We start from the raw sequence: 23,305 nt of genomic DNA, 5'->3' as shown, positions 1-23,305 counted from the left end.
AATAGAAGAGAGATTAGCCAAGCATGACAAGAGCCATGCTTGGCTAAGAACCTGAATTACAAGCTTGGAAGCCTTCTCTCACTCTCCTAGATGATCCTCTACCTCTGAATGTTACAAAGTATGAAAAGATATCCAAAATTACAAAAGAAAATGACTAGAATCCTATTTATAGGCAAGAATCACGAGTTTGGGTTGTTCCGGGCGCTCAGGCGCCAATTCAAAGCGCCTGAGCGCCAATTCCATGCTGAAAAAATGCCTCTGGAAGGTAATTGACGCTCATGCGCCAATTTGCTTCTAGCATGACAGAAACAACGACCCAATTGGCGCTCAGGCGCTCAACACGAGCGTCTGAGCGCTCTCTACATGCTTGAAAGCTTGTTGGACTTCTTCTTAACTCCTCTTTATGCCTCTTTAAGCCTCCCTTCAATTCACCAAGCTTCTTGACCTTCCTTCTTCTTCAGTTTCAAACCTGATGACTCTCATCAAAAAGCTCAAGGAAAAATATCAAGAATACCAACCATTTAATTGCACAAGGGACTCAAAACTAATGACAATTAACAAAAGACTCAAAACTATACTAAAATGCAACTAAAGTCCTTATAAAACTACATAATTACTGAACTAATGCAAATGCACAAATAAAAGTAAAAATGCATGAGAATGCATGAAACACTACATGAGACACAAGAAAAAGACTCAAAATAAACTACAAAATGACCCTGAAAACACTACTAAATCCGGGTCATCAGATGCACACCTTGACGATTTCCAAGAAGTCATCAGATAAATTCACAGGAGCTTGCCGATAAAAGGAAAATGTGTTAGAATAGTCTTCCAAGTTGACTAGGAGTGAGGCATTAACATCCCACAATTTATTGTGCTTTGTATTGGATCTAGGACATGCGTTCGTGGTTACATGCTTAAGAAACAATTATAATCAGCTTAATCTAGCTATAAATAAGGTTAATATTATTTATACAACAAACAATAAAAAATATCGATCAAATATACAAATTTCTTTCATTTCACTATTTATTTTCCTCCACTATTTACTTATATAAGTCTTTATTTATTCTTTCAAGCTTTTACTTTAAGTTTTATGCTTCTTTCTTCAGTTATTTTTAGTTATTTTGCTGTTTTTCTCACTCACTTTAGATACATTTAATTATCTCGTCTTCAACCTCTCAGCAGCTAACAGTCTATTAGAGAATTTTGGAGTATATCAAGAACATGTATTGAGAAACAAAGTCAAATATTTTCGAGTTTTCGGTTATTTAGGAAATCATGACATTAGTTTTTCAACTGACTCATAAAGCAACCTAATGGTCAAATTAGTCACTGAATTTAGAAGCGAGTTTGATTTTAGTCTATCTGAAGAAAAATAACGTTTAATGACGGTCATTTTTATAATAACTGGCGATTTTTTACTACTACTAAAAGTCATTTTTTCTCATATAAACTAAAATCAAACTCGTTTACAAAATCATGGACTAATTTCATCAAGTAACCCGTATTCACGTCTAATTAAAATATTCCCAGGCGCACAGACACTAGTTATTATATATCAATTACGAGCACTTTGTCTTGGGAGTAAGATTTCATGAACAAAGTTAAATAATATAATAATAATGTAATAATAAAATAACGTGATAACAATTTGGTGGTTGTAGTTTCAAACAAATTTGGGGTTGTAATTAATACTAGAAGAGCGAAATTATTTTCTAAAATTGAGATAAAAGTTAAGAATAATAGAAAATTGTATTATAGCACTGAGGTTCCTTTTTTGACGATCTCAGTTGAAGCCAGGATTCAAGCACCCTTTATTTTAGTACACTTACAATCTTTGTATATCCTGATCTTAACCACTACTATTTGTATATTGTAAAGGTTTTCTTGAATAAGATAAAATCTCTAACACAATACCCTGCGTGCACAATCTAAGATCTATATAAGTTGGAGCACGAATAACAATTGTGATAGGCCACTTAAAAATTTATGAATTTGGATACTCTCCATCCAGCTTCTCTCCATCTCCTCTCCATCCAAAATCTGAGGCATTAATTTTAAATTTTAATGGTGAGGATTAATTCATGTTTTAAACCCAAATTATATATCATACCATGTAAAAGTGTTGAATAATATTATCTTAACAATCTATTTTCACCTCTACTTAAGGTAAATAAGAAATAAAAAGAAAGAAATAAATAAGTGATATAAATTATAATCTGATACGAAATGCAGAGAGATATATAAAAGAAAAATGTGTGGAAATGAGATGGAGGAGAAAGTGAAGTATGTATATATTAATGGAATTAACTTGTTAATTCCAGCTTGTATTTATCTAGCTACTTGCTTAGCAAGCTAACAGTAACCATAGTTTAGTCAGAATTAGTTTCTATAGTTAGTTGTCAGTTAGAGTTAGTTTCTAACCTAACCTAGTTAGTCAATTTGTATATAATGTACTTGTTTAATCAATAAATGATATAAATTATTTTTCCATTTTTCATCTCTCATAACATATATCATTGATTAAAATGTTTAAGGATAAGATCAACTTCCGCGAAAGTATATCATCCAAGATTCCCTTTCTTAGAAAGAAAGAATTGGAAAACTGCTTAAGTTTAGAAAATACGGAAGAAAATTGGAAAACGATGTCAACTATATATCCTAATGATGAATTCCGATGCACATCATGAATATATGCCGATGAAGGAGAAGATCATAAACAATAAACTAAATTTACACTATAAACTAAATGGACTAAAAACTAACATAGAAGCTCGCGATAAAATGGGGCCCGATAAAATATATGAAGAAGAAGACAGCAAGCTGGTTTGATGCTCAAAATTCAAATTCTAACTAGAGCTGTACATATATATGGCGCGCTTGAACATGCTTCATGAGGCTGAATTGTGAGCCTCTTCCAGAACCAACGTTTCGAAATTGTTGGTAACGATTTAGCAATGCTAAAATTGTCCATGTAGAAACTACATGCTTCTGGGATCCGTAGTTAATTAGCAATTTCCTAAAATCGGGCATGTTCGTTTTCTGTTTTCAAAACAGTTTTCAGATATCAGTTTTCTAAATGTTGGAAAGCATGTCATTCAACATGTTTTCTTCTTCTGAAAACTGTTTTTAAAAATTGTTTTTGAAAATTGTTTTTAAAACTGAAAACAAAACTGTAACCAAACAGGCCCTAAGTCTTCCATTTTCGGCCACCCGTCGATTCCTGCTTTGTATTTGGTATCAGCATGAGTAGTGTTTGGTGTTCCCTTAGATCTTCGAACTGACATATATTTTCTTATGGCTTAATCTTTATACAGATGACAGCTTCTTTGGGATTAATATTAGAAATTGGGAGGCCTATACTCAACCACAAAAGCTAGCTCAAGAGTTGAGGTTTGCACAACCCTTATAAACACTTGATTGGCCTTATCTCTAGCCAATGTGGGACTTCTAACACACCCCCTCACGTCCAGGATTGAACAGACTGGAACGTGGGAACAACAACGGGTGGCCCAAATATGGGAGGTCTCCACAACAAACAACAAATGGATCTAGGATATGCTCTGATACCATATTAGAAATTGGGAGGCCTATACTCAACCACAAAAGCTAGCTCAAGAGTTGAGGTTTGCACAACCCTTATAAACACTTGATTGGCCTTATCTCTAGCCAATGTGGGACTTCTAACAATTAACACTTAATCACATTTTGGCTCTTTTGATATACTAGAGTCATATCCAACACTCCATCTTCCATACTTTCTATTCTACGTACTTCTGCAGCTTGGAACATCAGGTTTAGCGTACTTAATTTCCGATGCAGTATTGAGCTTTGGCCCTATTTATCATGTACTTCTGGGACCTAAGATGGAGTCCTCATTGCGTATAACCTCAGCTCGCAAACTCAAGGCCATATCCTTCTGGTTTAATTTCTTTTATACAGTCGATTTGTTTTCCCTTTTCGGCTTTTGATGTCATTGTCTTGGTTCTTGAACTACTTTGATAAGGCAGGTATGTGACCTTCATCTTGACAAAAAATGCTTGCTCATGATTATTTATCGGAATATCCATATATGGCAAAAATCTATCACCAATAGTAGTCTGACTTTTATGGCTAGCCTTGAGGGCCTCCACGTGTACTCAGTCATACTCCAACTCCTGAATATGCCTTGGGATGGTTGTATTGTTCGCTATGGCCGGAGGGTGTTGCGGAGTTCAAGGGCTACTCCCATAGACTCATTATTGAGATACTGTTGCTAATATACACCTCATCTTTTAAACACTTCATTTTCACTTATTTTTATTTTTATCTCTCTCCTCTTATCATCTATCACATTTAATACTTTCTCTCTCTTACTTTTTCTTTTCTTCCTATCTCTCTCCTCCACCACCTCCTTCCACCTCAAAATGAGGTGTGAAGAAAATATTTTCCCGTATAAATGGTCGTCATTAATTCTATGCCCCAACCAAAGCATCATCATAATTAAGGAGCAACATGAAAGCACCACGAACTCAGATAATCATCCTCATTCCCCACTAAACAAAACAGTCGATCTCCTGAGTAATTTGTTGTTTTATTCCAATCACACCATAAGAGAGTTAAAAAAGAGCTTTGCTATATTGACCGAAACGAAACACACGAATTGATGTTAAATAAGAGAAACTCATGACGATTGATATGTGTTGTGCTTAATTAGGCTCGACCCTAACACTAAATCGCACCTAAAACAAACTTTAAAGTGAGACTTTTTTTGGGGCCTTTTTGACTTAGTATTAAATCATGTTTGGTTTTTTGAGGCTTTTTTACTTAGTAAAAAAAAAATTGGAGGCCTAAAGCGCTTGCTTGAGTGACTTTACCCATGGGTCGACCCTGTGCTTAATTAAAGAAAGGCACATGCACTTTTATTGTTTTATATTTGTAAGTATTTCTCGTTGAAAAAATGATACTCAATCCGTTCCTAATTATAAGACCCATTAATTTTATTTAGTAAATTCTTTAATGGCTTAAATGGACTTTTGGACCCCCAAGTTTATATTTTTTGCGATTGTTGACCCTGATCTTATTTTTCTACGAATGGAGACTCTAATCTTTCAAAATGTTGCACCGTTTACCCTTCCGTCCAAATTAAATCCGTCAAAAATTTGACGGAACCCACTTACCTGGCCTTCCGACGGAAGGGTAAACGACGCAACGTTTTGAAAGATTAGGGTCTCCATTCAAACTAAAAATAAGATCAGGGTCAATAATCGCAAAAAAATGTAAACTTGAGGGTCCAAAAGTGCATTTAAGCCATTTTTTGTAAATCCCCCTTTTATCCACGTGGAAGGTCATATCAGCGTGTTCCGTCAAGTTTTTGACGGATTTGGACTGAAGGGTAAACGGTGCAGCGTTTTGAAAGAATAGGGTTCCCATTCGTAGAAAAAAAGATCAGGGTTGACAATCGCAAAAAGTGAAAACATGAGGGTCCAAAAGTGCATTTAAGCCTTCTTTAATATAAGACCTCATACTAATTTAAAAAAAAATCTTTTTCCATATTTACCAACTGTATTTATTAAAAGAGAGTGAGATAATGTTGGTCAATCTGCAAGTGTACAGAATCTACCCGGTTTTAAATTATCGAACCTCAGGGAATTAGATTGCAAAGTCAGTTTAAGATTCAAGTTTAAGGTCGGAAAGCACGTAAAATTCAGTTTTAAAGGTTGATTGTTATATGTGAAGACAAATGAACCAGTACTAAAGCGATTGAAAATCAGAGATGTGATTGCCTTGGGTTCTTGCTCAACTCATTCAATTTTAGCAAACCTTTCCTACTCACAAAGTTCAGAGTCTCTCATTGATGTTCTAGCCTAGGTAGTCATCTATCGATGCCTCGCAAAAATAACCCTTTCTAATCAAAAGATAGGTTCAATTCCTTGATAACCTAAACATTTGCTAGAAGCACTAAGCATACAATTCAGGCCAACAAATCCCAACCCTTCCTTTATTCCTAGCAGCAAGCATAGAAGGTAATCTCACAACAAGTCCCAATTCTACAACAAACTTTCGTTATGATTATAGAAAAGCAAAAAGCTAGCATGCATTCAAGCTTGAAAGATAAAACATAGGAGTGAGATTCAAGGGTTTACTCAGAACAACATGAATAGAAAAGGAATGATAGCTAAAACATCCAAAGTTTTACAAAGAACCCAAAGCAAAAGGGGTTTTAGCCAAGCATGACTATGAAATCCATATAAGAAAGCAAAGATGAAACCTAGAACATAAGGCTTAGAGAAAGCTCCTCAAGCTCCAGAACTCAACCCCTCTCTTCTAACTTATTACAATATGAGAAATTGACAAAAGGTTCAAAGAGAAATGTCTAAAAACCAATTTATAGGCAAAACAGGTGAGTCCGGGCGCTCAGGCGCCAATTCAGAGCGCCTGAGCACCAATTCCAGCTCAAAACAAGCTCTCTGGAAGGTAATTGGCGCCTAGGCGCCAATTGAGCATGCCTAGGCGCCAATTCCAAAACCCGGAATATAGCAATTGGCGCCAATGGAGCACGCCTAGGCGCACTGACTCGCCGGAAAACCTTTAGAACTTCCTCTTAACTCCTCTTCAAGCCTCTTTAACCCTTTCTTCAATACACCAAGCCACTTGACCTTCCTCATTCATTAGTTTCAGACCTGGTAACTTAGGCACAAAGCAAAGGAAAAATCAAGAAACTCAAAGAGTTAATTAGCAAAGAAAACCCTCAATTAAAATAGAAAAGATATGCAAGTCCTAAAGCTACTCAGAATGCAAGAAAGGTCCATATAAAACTACAAAAATACCAAAACAAAGTAAAGACACGAAGAAAGATAAAAAAAAGCATGATAATGCATGAAACACTACATGAGACTCAACAAAAAGACGCAAAACTAACAAAGGAATGACCCTAAAAACACCACTAAACTAGGGTCATCACACCACTATACTCAACGACAGCTCACCCTTGAGCGTCACTAAGATTAGCTTGCCCTCAAGCACTAAGAATTGCTTCCAACACACATGCCAGAAGAGGGATACATTTTCAGAAAACCGGGGGATCAAGTGAATGAAGTTAGTTCCAAGAGAAAGATTCAACAGTCAACTTCATCCAACTTTTACACAAAGAAGAATTAGAGTCCACTATGAGAAGCATTTAGAACTAACATCCTAGCATGAGAAAATGGTTTAGTGCACTGAGCACACAAGCAAGTTCATAGGTTATGGGAATCATTCACTCAAGAGCAACTAAAGTTGACAATGCATTATCAATGAGACTTCAAAAAGGTTGCAATGTTGGCTAAGTGAAGCACAAGGTAGGTGGTCCCTAAGGAAAACTATGACTGCACAAGTTTGAGTGTGGTCTTATTAGACACCCCGGAGCTTTCAACACAAACTTTTCTAACACAAGTCTCTTGACCCCCGCTTTTTCAACTTTTCTTTTTTTTTTATTCTTTTTGCAACTCCAACTTGATTAGGATCTTTTTTCCTTTTTCTTCTTCTGTTTTTTTAACTCTTGGGGCAAGAGATATTTCAAACTTTATTTAGCTCCAAAACAATTTAAAGACCACAACTCCCCATTCTCCAACCAAACAGCCAGCCCACACAACTAGGATAACAAAGAATTCTCCAAAAGGCTCAATAAGGTTGACTAGGGATAAAGATGTAAAATACAAGCTCTGAAGTCCAAGAAAACCTACGAGTCTCAAGAATGCAAGTCTCCTAAAGCATGCAAAGAATGAATTCAACACAGAACCAAGAAGTGCAAGTGAGTCAGGATCCTCCAGGAAGATTTATAGTGAAGGGTCAAAGATGAAACCTTGTGGACTCACATCAACTCAATCATCAAGACATATTTAGAAGACCGAAGTCTCATCCTCTCTTTCCCAACATACAAACACTCCCCAAAAAACAACACAAAGTATCCTCTTAAAAACATTTTCAAAACAAGCATCATGTGAGAGAGCAAAACTCTGAAGCATGTCATCTAAGTATAGGGAAATAACAACCCAGACACAAAAGACTCTATTTACAAAAATGCATGATTGAGAAGATAAAGAAACGCTACAAAGGAAAAATATGCTAAAAATGCATGAATTTTGCTAAGAGAGTAGGGATAACCTCTTTTACCAAACACAACAGAGGCCTCGGATCCACCTCTTATTTCTAAACTTCAGGCTCCCATTCCCTGCAAAATGCAATAACCAAACATGCAAAATAAAACAAGACTTGGGTTGTCTCCCAAGCAGCCTATTGTTATAGTCTTAGGTAGATTATCCTCCTTGTCAAGCTGGAGGTTTGAAAAACATGGTTTCCAACTTCAGTACGTCACCACCTTGGTAAACCTTCAACCTCTGCCCATTCACAGTAAAAGTATTCTTGGTCTCTAGGTTCTCAACCTCAACAGCGCCATGAGGATGCACCCTCTTGACCACAAAAGGTCCAGACCATCTAGACTTAAGTTTCCCAGGGAAAAGTCTCAATATAGAATTGAAGAGCAGCACCAATTGCCTTGAGACAAATTCCCTATTCAAAATCTTTCTATCATGCCACTTCTTTGTCTTTTCTTTCTAGATGCTAGCACTCTCATAAGCTCGGAGTCGAAACTCATCAAGCTCATTCAATTGCAAGAGTCTCTTCTCGCTAGCAACTTTCCAATCAAAATTCAATTTTTTTATGGCCCAATAGGCCTTGTGTTCTAATTCCACTGGTAAGTGACAAGCTTTCCCAAAAACTAAGTGGAAAGGAGACGTACCAATCAGAGTTTTAAAAGCGGTTCGGTAGGCCCATAAAGCATCGTCAAGTTTCCTTGACCAATCCTTTCTGGAAGAATCTACCACCTTTTCAAGAATACGTTTTAACTCCCGATTAGAAATCTCAACTTTCCTACTAGTTTGGGGGTGATAGGGGGTAGACACTTTGTGCTTAACACCGTATTTTTCCAAGAGAGACTCGAAAGCTCTGTTACAAAAGTGAGTACCCCCATCACTTATAATCGCCCTAGGAACACCAAACCAAGTGAAAATGTTCTTTTTTAGAAAAGCAACCACCACCTTAGAATCATTTGTTGAGAGTGCAGCGGCTTCAACCCACTTAGAAACATAATCAACAACCACTAAAATATATTGGCAACCAAAAGAAGGTGGGAAAGGTCCCATGAAATCGATGCCCCAAACATCAAACAACTCAATTTCCAAAATATTTTTCAGGGGCATCTCATTTCTCCTAGAAATGCTGCCAGTCCGCTGACATCTATCACAACTCTCAACAAAAGCTCTACTATCTTTATGCAGAGTAGGCCAATAAAAACCACTTTGGAGAACCTTAGCAGCGGTCCTCTCCCCACTAAAATGTCTACCATAACTTGATCCATGGCAATGCCAAAGAATTTTCTCAAAATCAACATCTGGGATGCACCTTCTTATGACTACATCAGAACAAATTTTGAAAAGGAAAAGGTCATCCCAGAGGTAAGTTTTTGCATCATGCAGAAATTTATTCTTCTGCTGCCAGGTCAAGTCATGGGGAATAAGTCCAGCAACACGAAAATTAGCAAAATGTACATACCAGGGTAGGGGTTCCTCAGTGGAAACAACTAGGAGTTTCTCATCCGGGAACTCCTCTTGAATAGGTATTGAGCTGCACGCCCCACCTTCTAATCTCGACAAATGGTCTGCCACTCCATTGTCCTTGCCTCTCCGGTCAATGATCTCAAGGTCGAACTCTTGAAGGAGTAAGACCCATCGAATCAACCTTGGCTTAGAGTCCTGTTTAGTAAACAAATGTCTCAAAGCAGCATGGTCAGTATGAACAATAACTTTAAAACCCAAGATGTAAGGCCTAAACTTCTCGCAAGCAAAGACTACACCCAACAACTATTTTTCAGTTGTAGTGTAGTTCCTTTGGGCCTCATTCAACACTCTACTTGCATAGTATATCACATACAACACTCTTTCTTTCTTTTGACACAAGACAGCCCCTAAAGCTAGATCACTAGCGTCACACATGATCTCAAATGGTAGAGACCAATCCGGAGCAACAATAATAGGGGCTGTCACCAAACTCTCTTTAATAGACTCAAAAGCTTTCAAACAATTCTCATCAAAAGTAAAAGGTGCTTCCTTTTCCAGCAAATTGGTCATAGGCTTAGCTAATTTGGAAAAGTCTTTAATAAACCGCCTATAGAATCCAGCATGCCCGAGAAAACTCATAATACCCTTGATGTTAGTCGGGGGAGGGAGCTTTTCAATAACTTCAATCTTAGCTCTATCAACCTCAATCCCCTTTTCCGACACCTTGTGTCCAAGCACTATGCCATCCCTAACCATGAAATGACACTTCTCCCAATTTAAGACCAAGTTGGTCTCTTGACATCTCTTCAAAACCAAAGCTAGATTCCCTAGACAAACATCAAAATTTGGACCAAAAAAAGAGAAGTCGTCCATAAAAATCTCGATGCAAGTCTCTATCAAGTCAGAGAAAATAGCAAACATACACCTTTGGAAAGTGGCTGGGGCATTGCAAAGCCCAAATGACATTCTCTTATAAGCAAACACGCCGTAAGGGCAAGCGAATGCCGTCTTCTCTTGGTCTTCCGGTGCAACACAAATTTGGTTGTACCCGGAATAACCATCAAGAAAACAGTAGTATTGATGCCCAGCCAACTTATCTAGCATTTGATCTATGAAAAGCAAAGGAAAATGATCCTTTCTAGTTACCGAATTCAGCCTTCGGTAATCAATACAAACCCTCCACTTCGTCACTTGACGAGTGAGAATCAACTCATTGTTCTCATTGGCAACCACAGTGATGCCTCCTTTCTTGGGAACCACTTGAACAAGACTTACCCATTTACTATCCGAAATGGGATAAATAACATCTGCATCAAGCAATTTAATTATCTCTTTCCTCACCACATCCTTCATGGAAGGGTTAAGTCTCCTTTGAGGTTGGACTATAGGTTTGTAGTTTTCTTCCAGCAAAATTTTATGCATGCATATCGCAGGACTAATACCTTTGATATCATCAATAGTCCAACCTAAAGCTGACTTATGATCCCTCAAAACTCTGAGGAGTTTCTCCTCTTCCAAGGGAGTGAGAGCACTACTTAAAATAACAAGTTTATTCTCACCTTCCTCAAGAAAAGCATACTTGAGAGAGGAAGGGAGTGGCTTGAGCTCACTCTTCTCCTCAATCAGAATCTCCTCATCCCTAATTAATTCTTCTTTCCAAATCCTTTTGGTGGAAAGGGACGAGACAAATTCTAATTGAGTTAGAGTAGCATTCACCTCATGGTACAAAGAATCAAGTTCACTCTCAAGATTTTGGTCCTCTATCTCTAGCCCCTCCATGATTGTTGTTTCCAAGGGGTCCTTAATAGGTATCCTAACAAACTCTTCACACACAAGCTCATCCACCACTTCACATCGGAAAACTTCCTCATCCGCTCGGTGTTTCAACGAGTCAAAAATATTGAAGAGGACCTCATCTTCACCTACTTTCAAAGTTAGAGTTCCCTTAGCCACTTTAATCTCAGCCTCACCAGTGGCTAAGAATGGTCTCCCCAGTATGAGAGGAACTTTTGAGTCCTCTTCCATGTCTAGAATGACAAAATCCACTGGGAAGACAAACTTATCCACCTTAACCACAACATCTTCAATGATCCCGTAAGGGGTTTTTAAGGACCTATCCGCCATTTGCAAAGAAATCATAGTTGGGGTAACCTCACCTAAGTTCAACCTTTTAAACATACTAAGCGGCATCAAGTTGATACTCGCTCCTAGATCACACAAGGCTTCTACCACAGTTAACCCCTCAATCTCCACCGGAATAGTAAAACTCCCGGGATCTCTTCTCTTCTTAGGCATCTTTCTTTGCAAAATGACACTACACTCTTCGGTCATCAAGATAGTTTCATCAACCTCACTCAAGTTTCTTCTCTTACTGAGGATATCTTTCATGAACTTAGCATAGATTGACATTTGCTCCAAGGCTTCAGAGAAAGGAATATTAACATGGAGTTTCTTAAAAACTTCCAAGAACTTAGAAAATTGTTTATCTAAATTTTTCTTCACCAAAGCCTTGGGAAATGGAATCTTGCGGAGCTCAGGAATATGAGTATTTACAACTCTAGTTCTAATGGGCTCTCTCGCTCTTTTCTCCATGACATCCTCATCTCTCTCTTCCTCAGCTTCTTCATTTTTCTCTCCCTCAACTTTTCTCTCTGCCTCATGCAACACTCTTCCACTCCTAGTAGAAACAACAACAGTATTTTCTTGCTCAGTCAAAGTTAAAGTTTCGGAAGAGAACTTACCTTGGTGATTTTCGGACATTTGCTTTGCTAGCTGTCCCAATTGACTCTCCAAGCTCTTTATAGCCATCTCTTGGCTCTTGTAATTGCTCGCTGAATGATCAATGAATCTCTCGATCAGCTCCTCTAGACTCCTCTTGCCAACCATCTTCCCAACAACTTGCGGCTGGACAAAAGGCCCATGTTATGTGGTTGGAGCTTTTCTTCCTTGAGTTAATGCTCGGGTCTCGCTATCACCATCATTGACAGTACACTGGTTACTAGCATGAGATCCACCACAAAACTCGCAATTCGAACAAGTCATTCTTGCTCCAATTGACTTGGTCTCCTTTATATGCTTTCGGATTTCCGCTACTTCCTCGGAGAGTTGCTTGTTGGAGGCTATGAGCTTATCAAAAGTTTCAACTTCAAAAGCACTCCTTCGGATTTGGCGTTCATTCTCGGAGTTCATGGCTCTCACTGCCATTTTTTCTATTAAATCATACCCCGCTTGTGGGGGAAGAGCATTGAACTCCCCATTTGAAGCTGCATCCAAGCCAAACCTTGATGAATATAATAAACCATCATAGAACTTTGCAACAAATTCAGCTTGGGTGAGATTGTGTTGAGCACACTTCCTCAAAAGCTTCTTGAAATGCTCCCAAGCCTCATAAAGATTCTCATCTGAGGATTGCACGAAAGTCATGATGTCATTCTTCAATTTCCTCAAAAGGGACCTTGGGAAGAACCTCGTTGTGAATTTATCTGCAAGGTCTTCCCAAGTTGTGAGACTTCCATGAGGTTGTGAGTTAAGCCAATCCTCTGCTGCGTCCTTCAAAGAGAATGGAAATAGGCTCAACCGAATTGCATCAGAAGGAACATTGATCACCCGATAAGTGTTGCAATTACGGATGGACCTTTCCATATGAGCATGTGGATCTTCCGAGGAACCTCCACCATATTGGCTTTGGCTCACCAAGTTGATGAATGCCGGTCTCAACTCAAAGTTCCCCACTCCTTCGGGGATGACAATACTCCCGGGATAGTCAAAACTCATGGACCCGAAGTGAGTTCCCGAAGAGATCGGTTGGCATTCTCAACTTCTTGTTCACGCATTCAGAGGGTTATACGCTCTTGGATTCTTGCCTCAATATGGGCTTGCATCTCCTCCTCCTTCATATGGCCACCCATGACGGTGTTTCTCTCGAAAGCAACCTGAAAGTATGACACTAAAACAGAGAAAGATTAGTAGCACCAATTCTTGACAAGTTCAAAACAAAAAATAAAACCACAAACTAAAAACTTAAACCAAAAATCGCAAAAAAATTCCCCGACAACGGCGCCAAAAACTTGTTGGTCAATCTGCAAGTGTACAGAATCAACCCGGTTTTAAATTATCGAACCTCAGGGAATTAGATTGCAAAGTTAGTTTAAGATTCAAGTTTAAGGTCAAAAAGCACGTAAAATTCAGTTTTAAAGGTTGATTGTTACTTTGGTTATGTGAAGACAAATGAACAAGTACAAAAGCGATTGAAAATCAGAGATGTGATTGCCTTGGGTTCTTGCTCCACTCATTCAATTTTAGCAAACCTTTCCTACTCACAAAGTTCAGAGTCTCTCCTTGATGTTCTAGCCTAGGTAGTCATCTATCGATGCCTCGCAAAAATAACCCTTTCTAATCAAAAGATAGGTTCAATTCCTTGACAACCTAAACATTTGCTAGAAGCACTAAGCATACAATTCAGGCCAACAAACCCCAACCCTTCCTCTATTCCTAACAACAAGCATAGAAGAGGTAATCTCACAACAAGTCCCAATTCTACAACAAACTTTCGTTATGATTATAGAAAAGCAAAAAGCTAGCATGCATTCAAGCTTGAAAGATAAAGCATAGGAGTGAGATTCAAGGGTTTACTCAGAACAACATGAATAGAAAAGGAATGATAGCTAAAACATCCAAAGTCTTACAAAGAACCCAAAGCAAAAGAGGTTTTAGCCAAGCATGGCTATGAAATCCATACAAGAAAGCAAAGATGAAACCTGGAACATAAGGCTTAGAAGAAAGCTCCTCAAGCTCCAGAACTCAAACCCTCTCTTCTAACTTATTACAATATGAGAAATTGACAAAAGGTTCAAAGAGAAATGTCTAAAAACCAATTTATAGGCAAAACAGGCGAGTCTGGGCGCAATTCAGAGCGCATGAGCACCAATTCCATCTCAAAACAAGCTCTCTGGAAGGTAATTGGCGCCTAGGCGCCAATTCCAAAACCTGGAATATAGCAATTGGCGCCTAGGCGCCAATGGAGCACGCCTAGGCGCTCTGACTCGGTGGAAAACCTTTAGAACTTCCTCTTAACTCCTCTTCAAGCCTCTTTAACCCTTTCTTCAATACACCAAGCCACTTGACCTTCCTCATTCATCAGTTTCAGACCTGGTAACTTAGGCACAAAGCAAAGGAAAAATCTAGAAACTCAAAGAGTTAATTAGCAAAGAAAACCCTCAATTAAAATAGAAAAGATATGCAAGTCCTAAAGCTACTCAGAATGCAGGAAAGGTCTCTATAAAACTACAAAAATACCAAAACAAAGTAAAGACAGGAAGAAAGATAAAAAAAACATGATAATGCATGAAACACTACATGAGACTCAACAAAAAGACGCAAAACTAACAAAGGAATGACCCTAAAAACACCACTAAACTAGGGTCATCAGATAACATTAAAGATATAGAGAAATACAGTTACACTACTACAGAAAAGGCTTTTCGCCACGGTTCCGCACGCCCTTTAGCCACGGTTTAACCGTGGCGATAGCTTGCGTGGTAATTGCTCAATTGCCACGGTTCAAGGGCGAACCGTGGCAATTGATTCGCCTATTACCACAGTCGGTAAAGGATAACTGTGGCAATAGGGTCCACATATTGCCACGGTTACCCACTCAACCGTGGCAATAGAGTCCACATATTGCCACGGTCAAGTACGTAACCGTGACAATATGAGGCTTTTGTACCACGGTTTTTTAACCGTGGCAATATGTTGTACACCTGGGCTGTGCAATTACCACGGCCAGATTTATGTTTTTTTTTATTTGATCTGGTCTATGCATAAATTGCAGTACATTTCTTCAAGAAAAATAAATTTCATAAAATCTCATGTTGAGAACAACATTCACATATTCTAACAGAATTACTCAAATATTCCAGCCTTGAATAACAAAACAATACTAAAATCCATGTCACTTTACTAATTTGTCTAAAACAATACTAATTATTGTTGAGAACATACTCTCTCAAGAAATTAAAGCAAGCTACATCAGTTAAAAGCATGAATTAACAAAGTTTTGTTGGAATTAGAATCGGATCTAGCTGCATCCAGAAAGACGCGAGGGAGAGTAGAGCATCTGCAACAACTTGCCATAATGCACACTGTAGCAGAAAAACAGCAGTCCATCACCAACAGCACAGCAGAAGCCGAAACAAAAATACTACAATGCCAAATTTAAACAGTGCAAACACAATTGAGCAACACTATGTCAAAGCCACTACTTTGTTTACATGCACTTTGATAAAGCTAAAAATAACCAAACCCTTTTTGTTCTAGGAAGAAACATGTAGCAAATAAATCATGGAAACGGGTCGTTTGAGAGGGAGGAATGTATATTAGTTAAATGCAAAGCACTAAGTAGTAAACCAGAAGTAACATGGAAAAAAGGGGAAATGCATGTCACCTGTTTAGGCCTTGTCATTATTGTAGGGCTATGAGTTGTATATCCTTGTGTTGCTACTTTGCTCTGTTTGAGTTGATTTTCCAAGGGACCAAGCCTTCAAAAAAGCAACACACGAGGTAAGAGGGAGGGAAGTTATGTATGTACATTTCGGAAAAGAAGGAGAAAAAAATGGTGAAGCAAGCAAGCAAACTGATTGACATGGTAGAAAAGCCATGAACCATGAGGAAAATGGGGGAAATGGCATGGCCAAGTTATTCCCTGACTATAGATTGTTTTTTCCATCTAAGAAATGATCCAATTGTAAACCACTACATACTTTCAATTCCCCGATGCCATGAATCATGTGGAAAATGGGGAAAATGGCATGGGCTCAAATTAAACACTGAAACAAATTATACATGAATAGGATAAAAAAAACACTAGTAAACTCCAAGACCCTGAAAGTTTTCACACCTCACAGTCATTTGTAAAACTGAATCACTATATCTCACTCAACAAAAATGAGAACATAAGACAAAATAAGCAACTAGTGGACTAAAATCAATAAGAAAATGACTCACAGAAGTCTCAGTTTCTTCATGGTTGGTAAAGAATGAGGGATATTTTGGCTCAAATAATTGCAAGCCATGTTTCTGCAATAAAGAAGATTCATCAGAAAAACTCACTGCTGAAGACACAGGGTCACATAAACAAATAGAATTCACTGATGAAGGAAAAAATCATCAGAACAATAGGCTTACATATGTGTGGCATTGGGTGGCAAACTATATGGTATCTCACCAACTATGTTGTTAGAAATCACATCCATGTGGAAACAAGTAAGTCACATATGTTTACAGTGAAACAGAACAACTTGAAATATATACACAATTACTTACATATGCTTCAAGTTTTGTAGATTGTGAAGCAAGCCTCCGAGATACCTAGTGATGTTCAATCCTTGAATTTTGCTGCATAAAGACAAAAAGTAGGTAATTAAGGGGTTCATTAATTAGTGGCAATGAAGGGTATATTATAAACCTTGTACAAGTTAATCTCTCAAAACAGAATTAGTTGGAGCATAATAACGAAATTAAACCAAACTGATCAACTAGCAGACTAACATGTAATAGCTTTCCTAACCAATTACATAACTGTGAAGACTAACTATATTACTTCCTCTAACACACTCCAAAGCACCATGATAACCTCCAAAAGCATATTCACTGCCATAATTTTCATAGTAGCCATATCCACTGTCAATGCAGTCATGACCAAGCTCAGAGCCATGGCCATGCTTAAGAGTATTTACTGATGTTGTTGTCATCATAGTTCCTATATACATCCTTCCTGCTGCCGTAGCCAACACCATGGTCAAACCCATGAGCATAGCCACTATCATAGGCTCATAGCCATCCCCATAGACCTTTTCTTACCCACCTTCACAGTTTTTTTTTCAGGCAGTTTCTTTTCCATCTTCTTAATGTCTTATGTTTGAGTCCTGTGTATAAATAAAAGTAAAACTCTAGCAAGGAGCGCTAGCTCTACTAGGATGTGAATGTACCCTGCTTAGATCTAACTGAACGTGATAATCATTTTAAGTACTTCAATTTTGAACACTTTTTGAGATGTAATATGAATATGATCACCTTGGTGTAGAAGTTTACCATGCTATCATCTTTTACATCATTGCAGAATCCAAATTAGAACCCTGCAACAGCAACCACACTTTTTAACAATCTCTGTCCCCTGTGAGAGACAACATTCTGTGCTATGTCTGTTTCATGACTTTCATCTGTCCCTTGCCTTTCTCCATTTTGGACCTTCCTTCATCCGAATAGGCAAAAGAAACATATTATAAATAAATGCAAAATTTACTATGACATGCTAAAACTCAAAGCTTCCCCAACAACTAAAAAGCCAAAGCCATATCAAAGTGAAAAAAAAAACGAAAAACAAAAAATATGTTCTTGAATGAATCATTACCAGGACTGTGGGAAGAACTGATAGAACTACCATTGAAGTTCTGACCCAGTTGCTTAAGGGCTTCAGCTTGCTGATTTAGGATCAAAGTGCACAATTGCAGCTCAAATAATTTCAAATAGAAATTCTTAAAATAAAATCAGACCACAAATATTTAAACTTTCATATTTGAAAACCCAAATGTTGGCAAATTTACAATAAAATAGACTAAGATTGGATGACTGAAAGCATGTTATTCTCAAGTTATGAAACATGAAAACAAGAGCTGTTTTAGTACAGGACTTGAGACCATTCTATAGGAAATGGAACATGAGCACTCAGTATCCTGTGAGGAAAATGAAATGCTCAAGCAAGAGTTGGGGTGCTAGTTCTAAATGTAAGTATCTATAGTGTGAACAAGCAAGAGATCTGCTCTATATGGAAACAGAAGTCTAATGAAAACATGAGCAATGGGATAACGAAGACATGCCTTACTAGTAATGCTTCTGAACAAGTGGAGAGTTCTTACCCAAAGGTAGCACAAGTCTAATGAAAATCAGAAAGAGGTTACAAACATGAAATGTTCTTTACTAGTAAAGATAGAGACAATGTGCTTCAGAACAAAAGTCCAATGAAAATGAAAACAAACACAAGAGCACACCTAACTAGAAAATATTAGTCAATGTGATTCTGAACGGAAGTTTATAAGAAAATGAGAACAAGAGGTTACACACAACGTGCTTCACCAGCAAAGATAAAGTCAAAATATTTCTGAACAAGTCACAGTTCTTCCCCAAAGGAAATGCAAGTTTGATGAATTAGAAACAATATAATTTGGCATGAGGACGAAGTTACAAAGTAAACTAGGAAACTCATAAAGCCCCACTTATTTGGCTGCTCCTTCAAACAAAATTTGGTTGATGACTCGAGATTTCACATTAAATTTAGTTGGATGAAACCCAATATAGATAAAATTTAATTTGTCTACTCTACACTATAGAGCATGCTAAAGGACTCCACACAAGAATGGCAAATGAGCTCAGAACTTTGAAGTAATTTACCCAATCAACCAAACTATCCTCTTCATAATCACCAGTGTTGTCTACCGGTCGTCGTCCTGTAATGAGCTCCAATAGCATGATACCAAATGAGAAAACATCAGATTTCACAGTTAATTTGCCACTTGATGCATACTCAGGAGCCAAATACCTGAATAAGAAACCAAGTGATTAGACCAATTTGGTATTAGCAGACAGAAACATACACATATAATGATATAAAACTTTGTGAATTGTTTGGTTTATTAGTATTTTACCCAAATGTTCCCATCACACAAGTAGAAACATGTGTTAGTGTCTTGATTAAACTTTGCCAATCCAAAATCTGCCACCTGAATAGATAAAACCAATGATTACCAATAGGAATCAAGAGCCACAATTCTTAAAATATCTCTAGCTCATGAAATTTGATATACATACTTTGGCATCAAAGTTGTTTTCAATTAGAATGTTTGCACCCTTTATGTCTCGGTGAATGATGCGAGGGTGACCTGATTGATGTTTCCCATAAGTTAATAACAATGATTTCATCCTTTTAACAAAAAAAAAGTCTACACAAATTGATTATTTAAGAGAAGATAAGCATGCATATCACTTACAATCCTCATATAAATAAGCAAGTCCTTTGGCTGATCCAATCGCAATTTTGAGCCTGGTGTCCCAGTCCATCAGTTATACACAAGGATCACTACCATTCCATCCTTGAAGCTCTGGTGGGTAGTTCAAGGTTCTGTATAGGTCCTGGAGAGCAGCCACTGCTCATAAAAAAGAAAATTACAAGAAATTGATTAGTAGTTTCAAAAACCAAACACTTTTCGACTGAATTGATTCAAAGAAATTCCCAAGTATATCTATGACATTGGAACCTATACAATCAATTTCAACTACTCATATCATCATATTCAAAAAAGATTACAAAATTTCCTTCACTCCTTCTCTAACCTTGGTCCCTTGAAACCCTAGCTAGCAAATAAAATAGCCGTGTGAGAGATAGAGGGAGGGAGAGAGTGTGAGAGACAGAAATGCATACCTAAAACGACTCTAGCATGACGATGATGGGCGATGGCGCGACGAAGAACAACCACAGAGAACGACGCGATGGAGAACAAAAGAACGAAGGAGGAAGACGCGACAGAGACCTGTAGATGATAGAGGAAGAGTAACGAGCTTGACCTCACGAAGAGGATAAGCGAGACCATGGTACCGTCGTCGTGAACAGAAGAGAGGCTGCGAGGTCGACCTCGAGAAGAGAGAGCTTGGGTCTGCCGCCGTCGTTTTGAAGGGTTGGAGTGTGGAGAGTGGGATAGAGGGGAGAAGGTTTAGGGGTATCTATTGTCACGGTCCCTTAAAAAAATAATAAAATATTGTCCCCTATTACCACGGTTCCGTTTATAACCGTGACAATTGAGCTTTTGCCACGGTTCCGCCTATAACCGTGGCAATTGAGGCGTGGCAAAATGTCATTTCTGTAGTAGTGTTAATACAAAGATTGTATAACTTTTCTAAAACAAATGCATTAATTAATTTCATTGCATATTTTCTTACAAAACACAATTGTCTCAAAGTGATCTTATAATTACGAGGGAGTAGCATATATATTGAGGTTTTCCTTTGTTCAAAAAAGGCATACATTGAGTGCCCTTTTTTTACGGCTATTGAAGCCAACCCAGCATCCAAGCCTGCCTTTCGTAGTTGGTACACTAGAATCTGTATATTCTGATCTTAATTAACCACTATTGAATTGTTAGCCACTTAACACCATTAGAATTATGCAAGAGCCGTATTGGAAAATCTAGCCCTTGGAGATTCTAAAGGCTTTCTTTAATTCGATAAAATCTCCAGCACAATCTCTTGCGTGCAAAATCCAAGATCGAGTAAGTTGGCCTTAATATTCACAAATCAGTAATCACTAATCACAACTGAGATTGGCCAGTTATAAATTTGTATATACAATAGAATCCAAAAGTGTTTAAGGATAAAACAACTTCGTGTAAAGCATTTCCAATTCCCTTAATTTCAATGGCCTTTATTATAATACATACACATATAGAGCCTATATATATCTTAGCTAGCCGTCCATGTACAAAACTCCATATAGAGCAACACAATCAACTTAAACTCAAGCAAACTCAGCTTTCATCCCTTTCATTTTCCCAGTTAAATTATTGCTAAAAACATATAAGTACATAGATACACTCCTCCAAATCTCAATGGAACTTCCATCTTTCAGCTGTGAGATAAGAATAATACAAGCCCAAAATGTCGGGATCACGAAAAACTTATTTGCAAGGTTGTATCTTCCTGCAGGAAACAACAGATCAAGCATTCAACTCAACAGTAAAATGGTATCTTCCAAATCCAACCCTTGTTGGAATGAGTCCTTCAGTCTAGATTGTTCGTGTTCTGAAGAATTCTTAGAGACCCTTCAGAAGGAAAGCCTGGTGTTAGAGCTAAGGCAAAGCAGCGCGGCTACAAAAGTGTTAAGGAGGATTTTTGGAGGGTCACGTCTTGTGGGGAAGTGTGAGATTCCATGGAAGGCAATTCTTGAATCACAAAACATGGAGTTCAAAGAGTGGGTGAAGATTGATTCATGTGATGAAGACTCTTCCACCACCTTCAGTGTACCAGAAGTGCAAGTGGAGATCAAAATAAAAGTAGTGGCTTCGGAAAAGAAAGACAATAGCTCAAAAAGATTGAACAAGTGGGATGAGTGTGGGTGTAAACAAGGTCATGATCATCATGCATGGTGCAGCGCTGAAGATTATCATGTCTTTTCTTTTGGTGCTGCTTTAGAGGCTTTTTGATTAAAAGTAGAGCAAACAATTCATAGATCCACTAACTTAACTAGCTAGTCATCAGTATTGGTTGTTTATTTTTTATTTAATGTTGGAATTCTTTATGCAATCTATGATTTCTTTATCCAATACCAGATTATTTGTGTCACAATTGTTAGGACTTTCCTGCTAATTTGTGTTCATGCTAAGATATCTTCCACTTGCAAAATATACATGGTGAAAGTAACAAAGAAAGTACATTCAAATAAAAAGTAATTAAAAACCACATGCACGAATATATATAGTTTACTTCAAGAAACGAGTTATTTAGTTATGTCCTCACTAAAAAAATGTTAATTGTTGGAGTTATGTTTTGTTAATTATGTCGGTTTTAACCGACGTAATTTAACAAAACGTTAGTTTAGCCGGCCAACGTTATTATCTTTTACATTTGGTATAAAATGATGGATAGCATGAAACCGCACAACAACCGACGTATTATGCAAGGTATAAAATGACGGACCACCATTGTTTTTTATGTGGAACTTGGAGGAATTCAAAATGATACTAGTATTAGAATCAAAATCTATTTGGAGTGTAAAAAAACCAGATCAAAATGAAGTCGGAATCAAAATAAATAACGAAAACAAAACACGTACGAAGGTAAAGAAGAGAGATCGAAGACCAGGACGCGACGAAGAAGAGAGATCAAAGACCAGGAGACTGTGAAGAAGAGAGATCAAACACCAGGACGCCATGAAGAAGAGAGATTGAAGACGGTGGTGGGATTAGGAATAACAGTTAAGAAGAGGGATCAAGGTTCTAGAACCGTAAGAAATTGAGAGAGGACGAGATCCAGACCATAGTAGAAGAGATAGATCGACGACGATGGTAGAAGAGAGAGAGAGCTCAAGATCGAAGGTGTTGGTAGAAGAGAGAAAGCTCCACGGAAATGGTAGAAGAGAGACAACTCGAGGTCGAGATTCAGAAGACCGAGAGAACCCTAGTGCGAAAGTGAAATTTTAGTTACGCTATAAAATAAAAAATTTAATATGTCGGTTTAAACCGACAGTAATTTACATACGACCGACGTATTATTTTAGAAGATTGTGGCGGCTGAATTGACCGATGTAATATGCATATAAAACGACGGTTTCCTAGAAATTTCGCAATCTAACCGATGTAATTATGTAAAAGTAGCGAATTTTTGTAGTTCTTGTTGGATTGATGACGAGCCCAACGCTAAGAAGCTTCGACACAATGTTATCTAGACCGATGCTAATTAAGGATGACTAATATTCACGATGACTTTCGTCCCTACCAAATTATCCTTCACTCACTCTTCAGACGCCCTTAGAACGTTTGTCTCTTCATAAATATCACACTTTTGGCCCGTACCATGCCACCGTGAGGAAGATCGTTGTTTGCCTATTGCCTTCCCATCCACAGTGGCCTCCTAGTCCTTGGCTTTGAATCGCTTGTGGAAAACATCTTGATGCAACGAAAGGC

At 37.9% G+C, this 23,305-nt stretch overlaps 1 protein-coding gene and 1 long non-coding RNA gene across 2 annotated transcripts; one reads left to right on the top strand and one right to left on the bottom strand.

Annotated features, from left to right (window-relative positions):
- Nucleotides 1-15,501: 15,501 nt before the first annotated feature.
- On the bottom strand, nucleotides 15,502-16,832 carry LOC130726736 (uncharacterized). Its single transcript, XR_009014969.1, has 3 exons — nucleotides 16,584-16,832; nucleotides 16,024-16,117; nucleotides 15,502-15,721 (listed from the first exon to the last, which is right to left on the bottom strand). It is a non-coding gene; the product is annotated as an uncharacterized LOC130726736 (long non-coding RNA).
- Nucleotides 16,833-21,055: 4,223 nt separating this feature from the next.
- LOC130723442 (uncharacterized) lies at nucleotides 21,056-21,968 on the top strand. The gene has a single exon (XM_057574496.1). The coding sequence runs from the start codon at nucleotides 21,233-21,235 to the stop codon at nucleotides 21,824-21,826; it is 594 nt and encodes a 197-aa protein (XP_057430479.1). The 5' UTR covers nucleotides 21,056-21,232; the 3' UTR covers nucleotides 21,827-21,968.
- The last annotated feature ends 1,337 nt before the right edge of the window (nucleotides 21,969-23,305 follow it).

The sequence above is a fragment of the Lotus japonicus genome, chromosome 6 (assembly GCF_012489685.1).
Source record: "Lotus japonicus ecotype B-129 chromosome 6, LjGifu_v1.2".
Taxonomy (NCBI): Eukaryota; Viridiplantae; Streptophyta; class Magnoliopsida; order Fabales; family Fabaceae; genus Lotus; species Lotus japonicus.
Note: the sequence above shows the minus strand (reverse complement) of the source record. Positions and strands in the feature narration are given on the sequence as shown.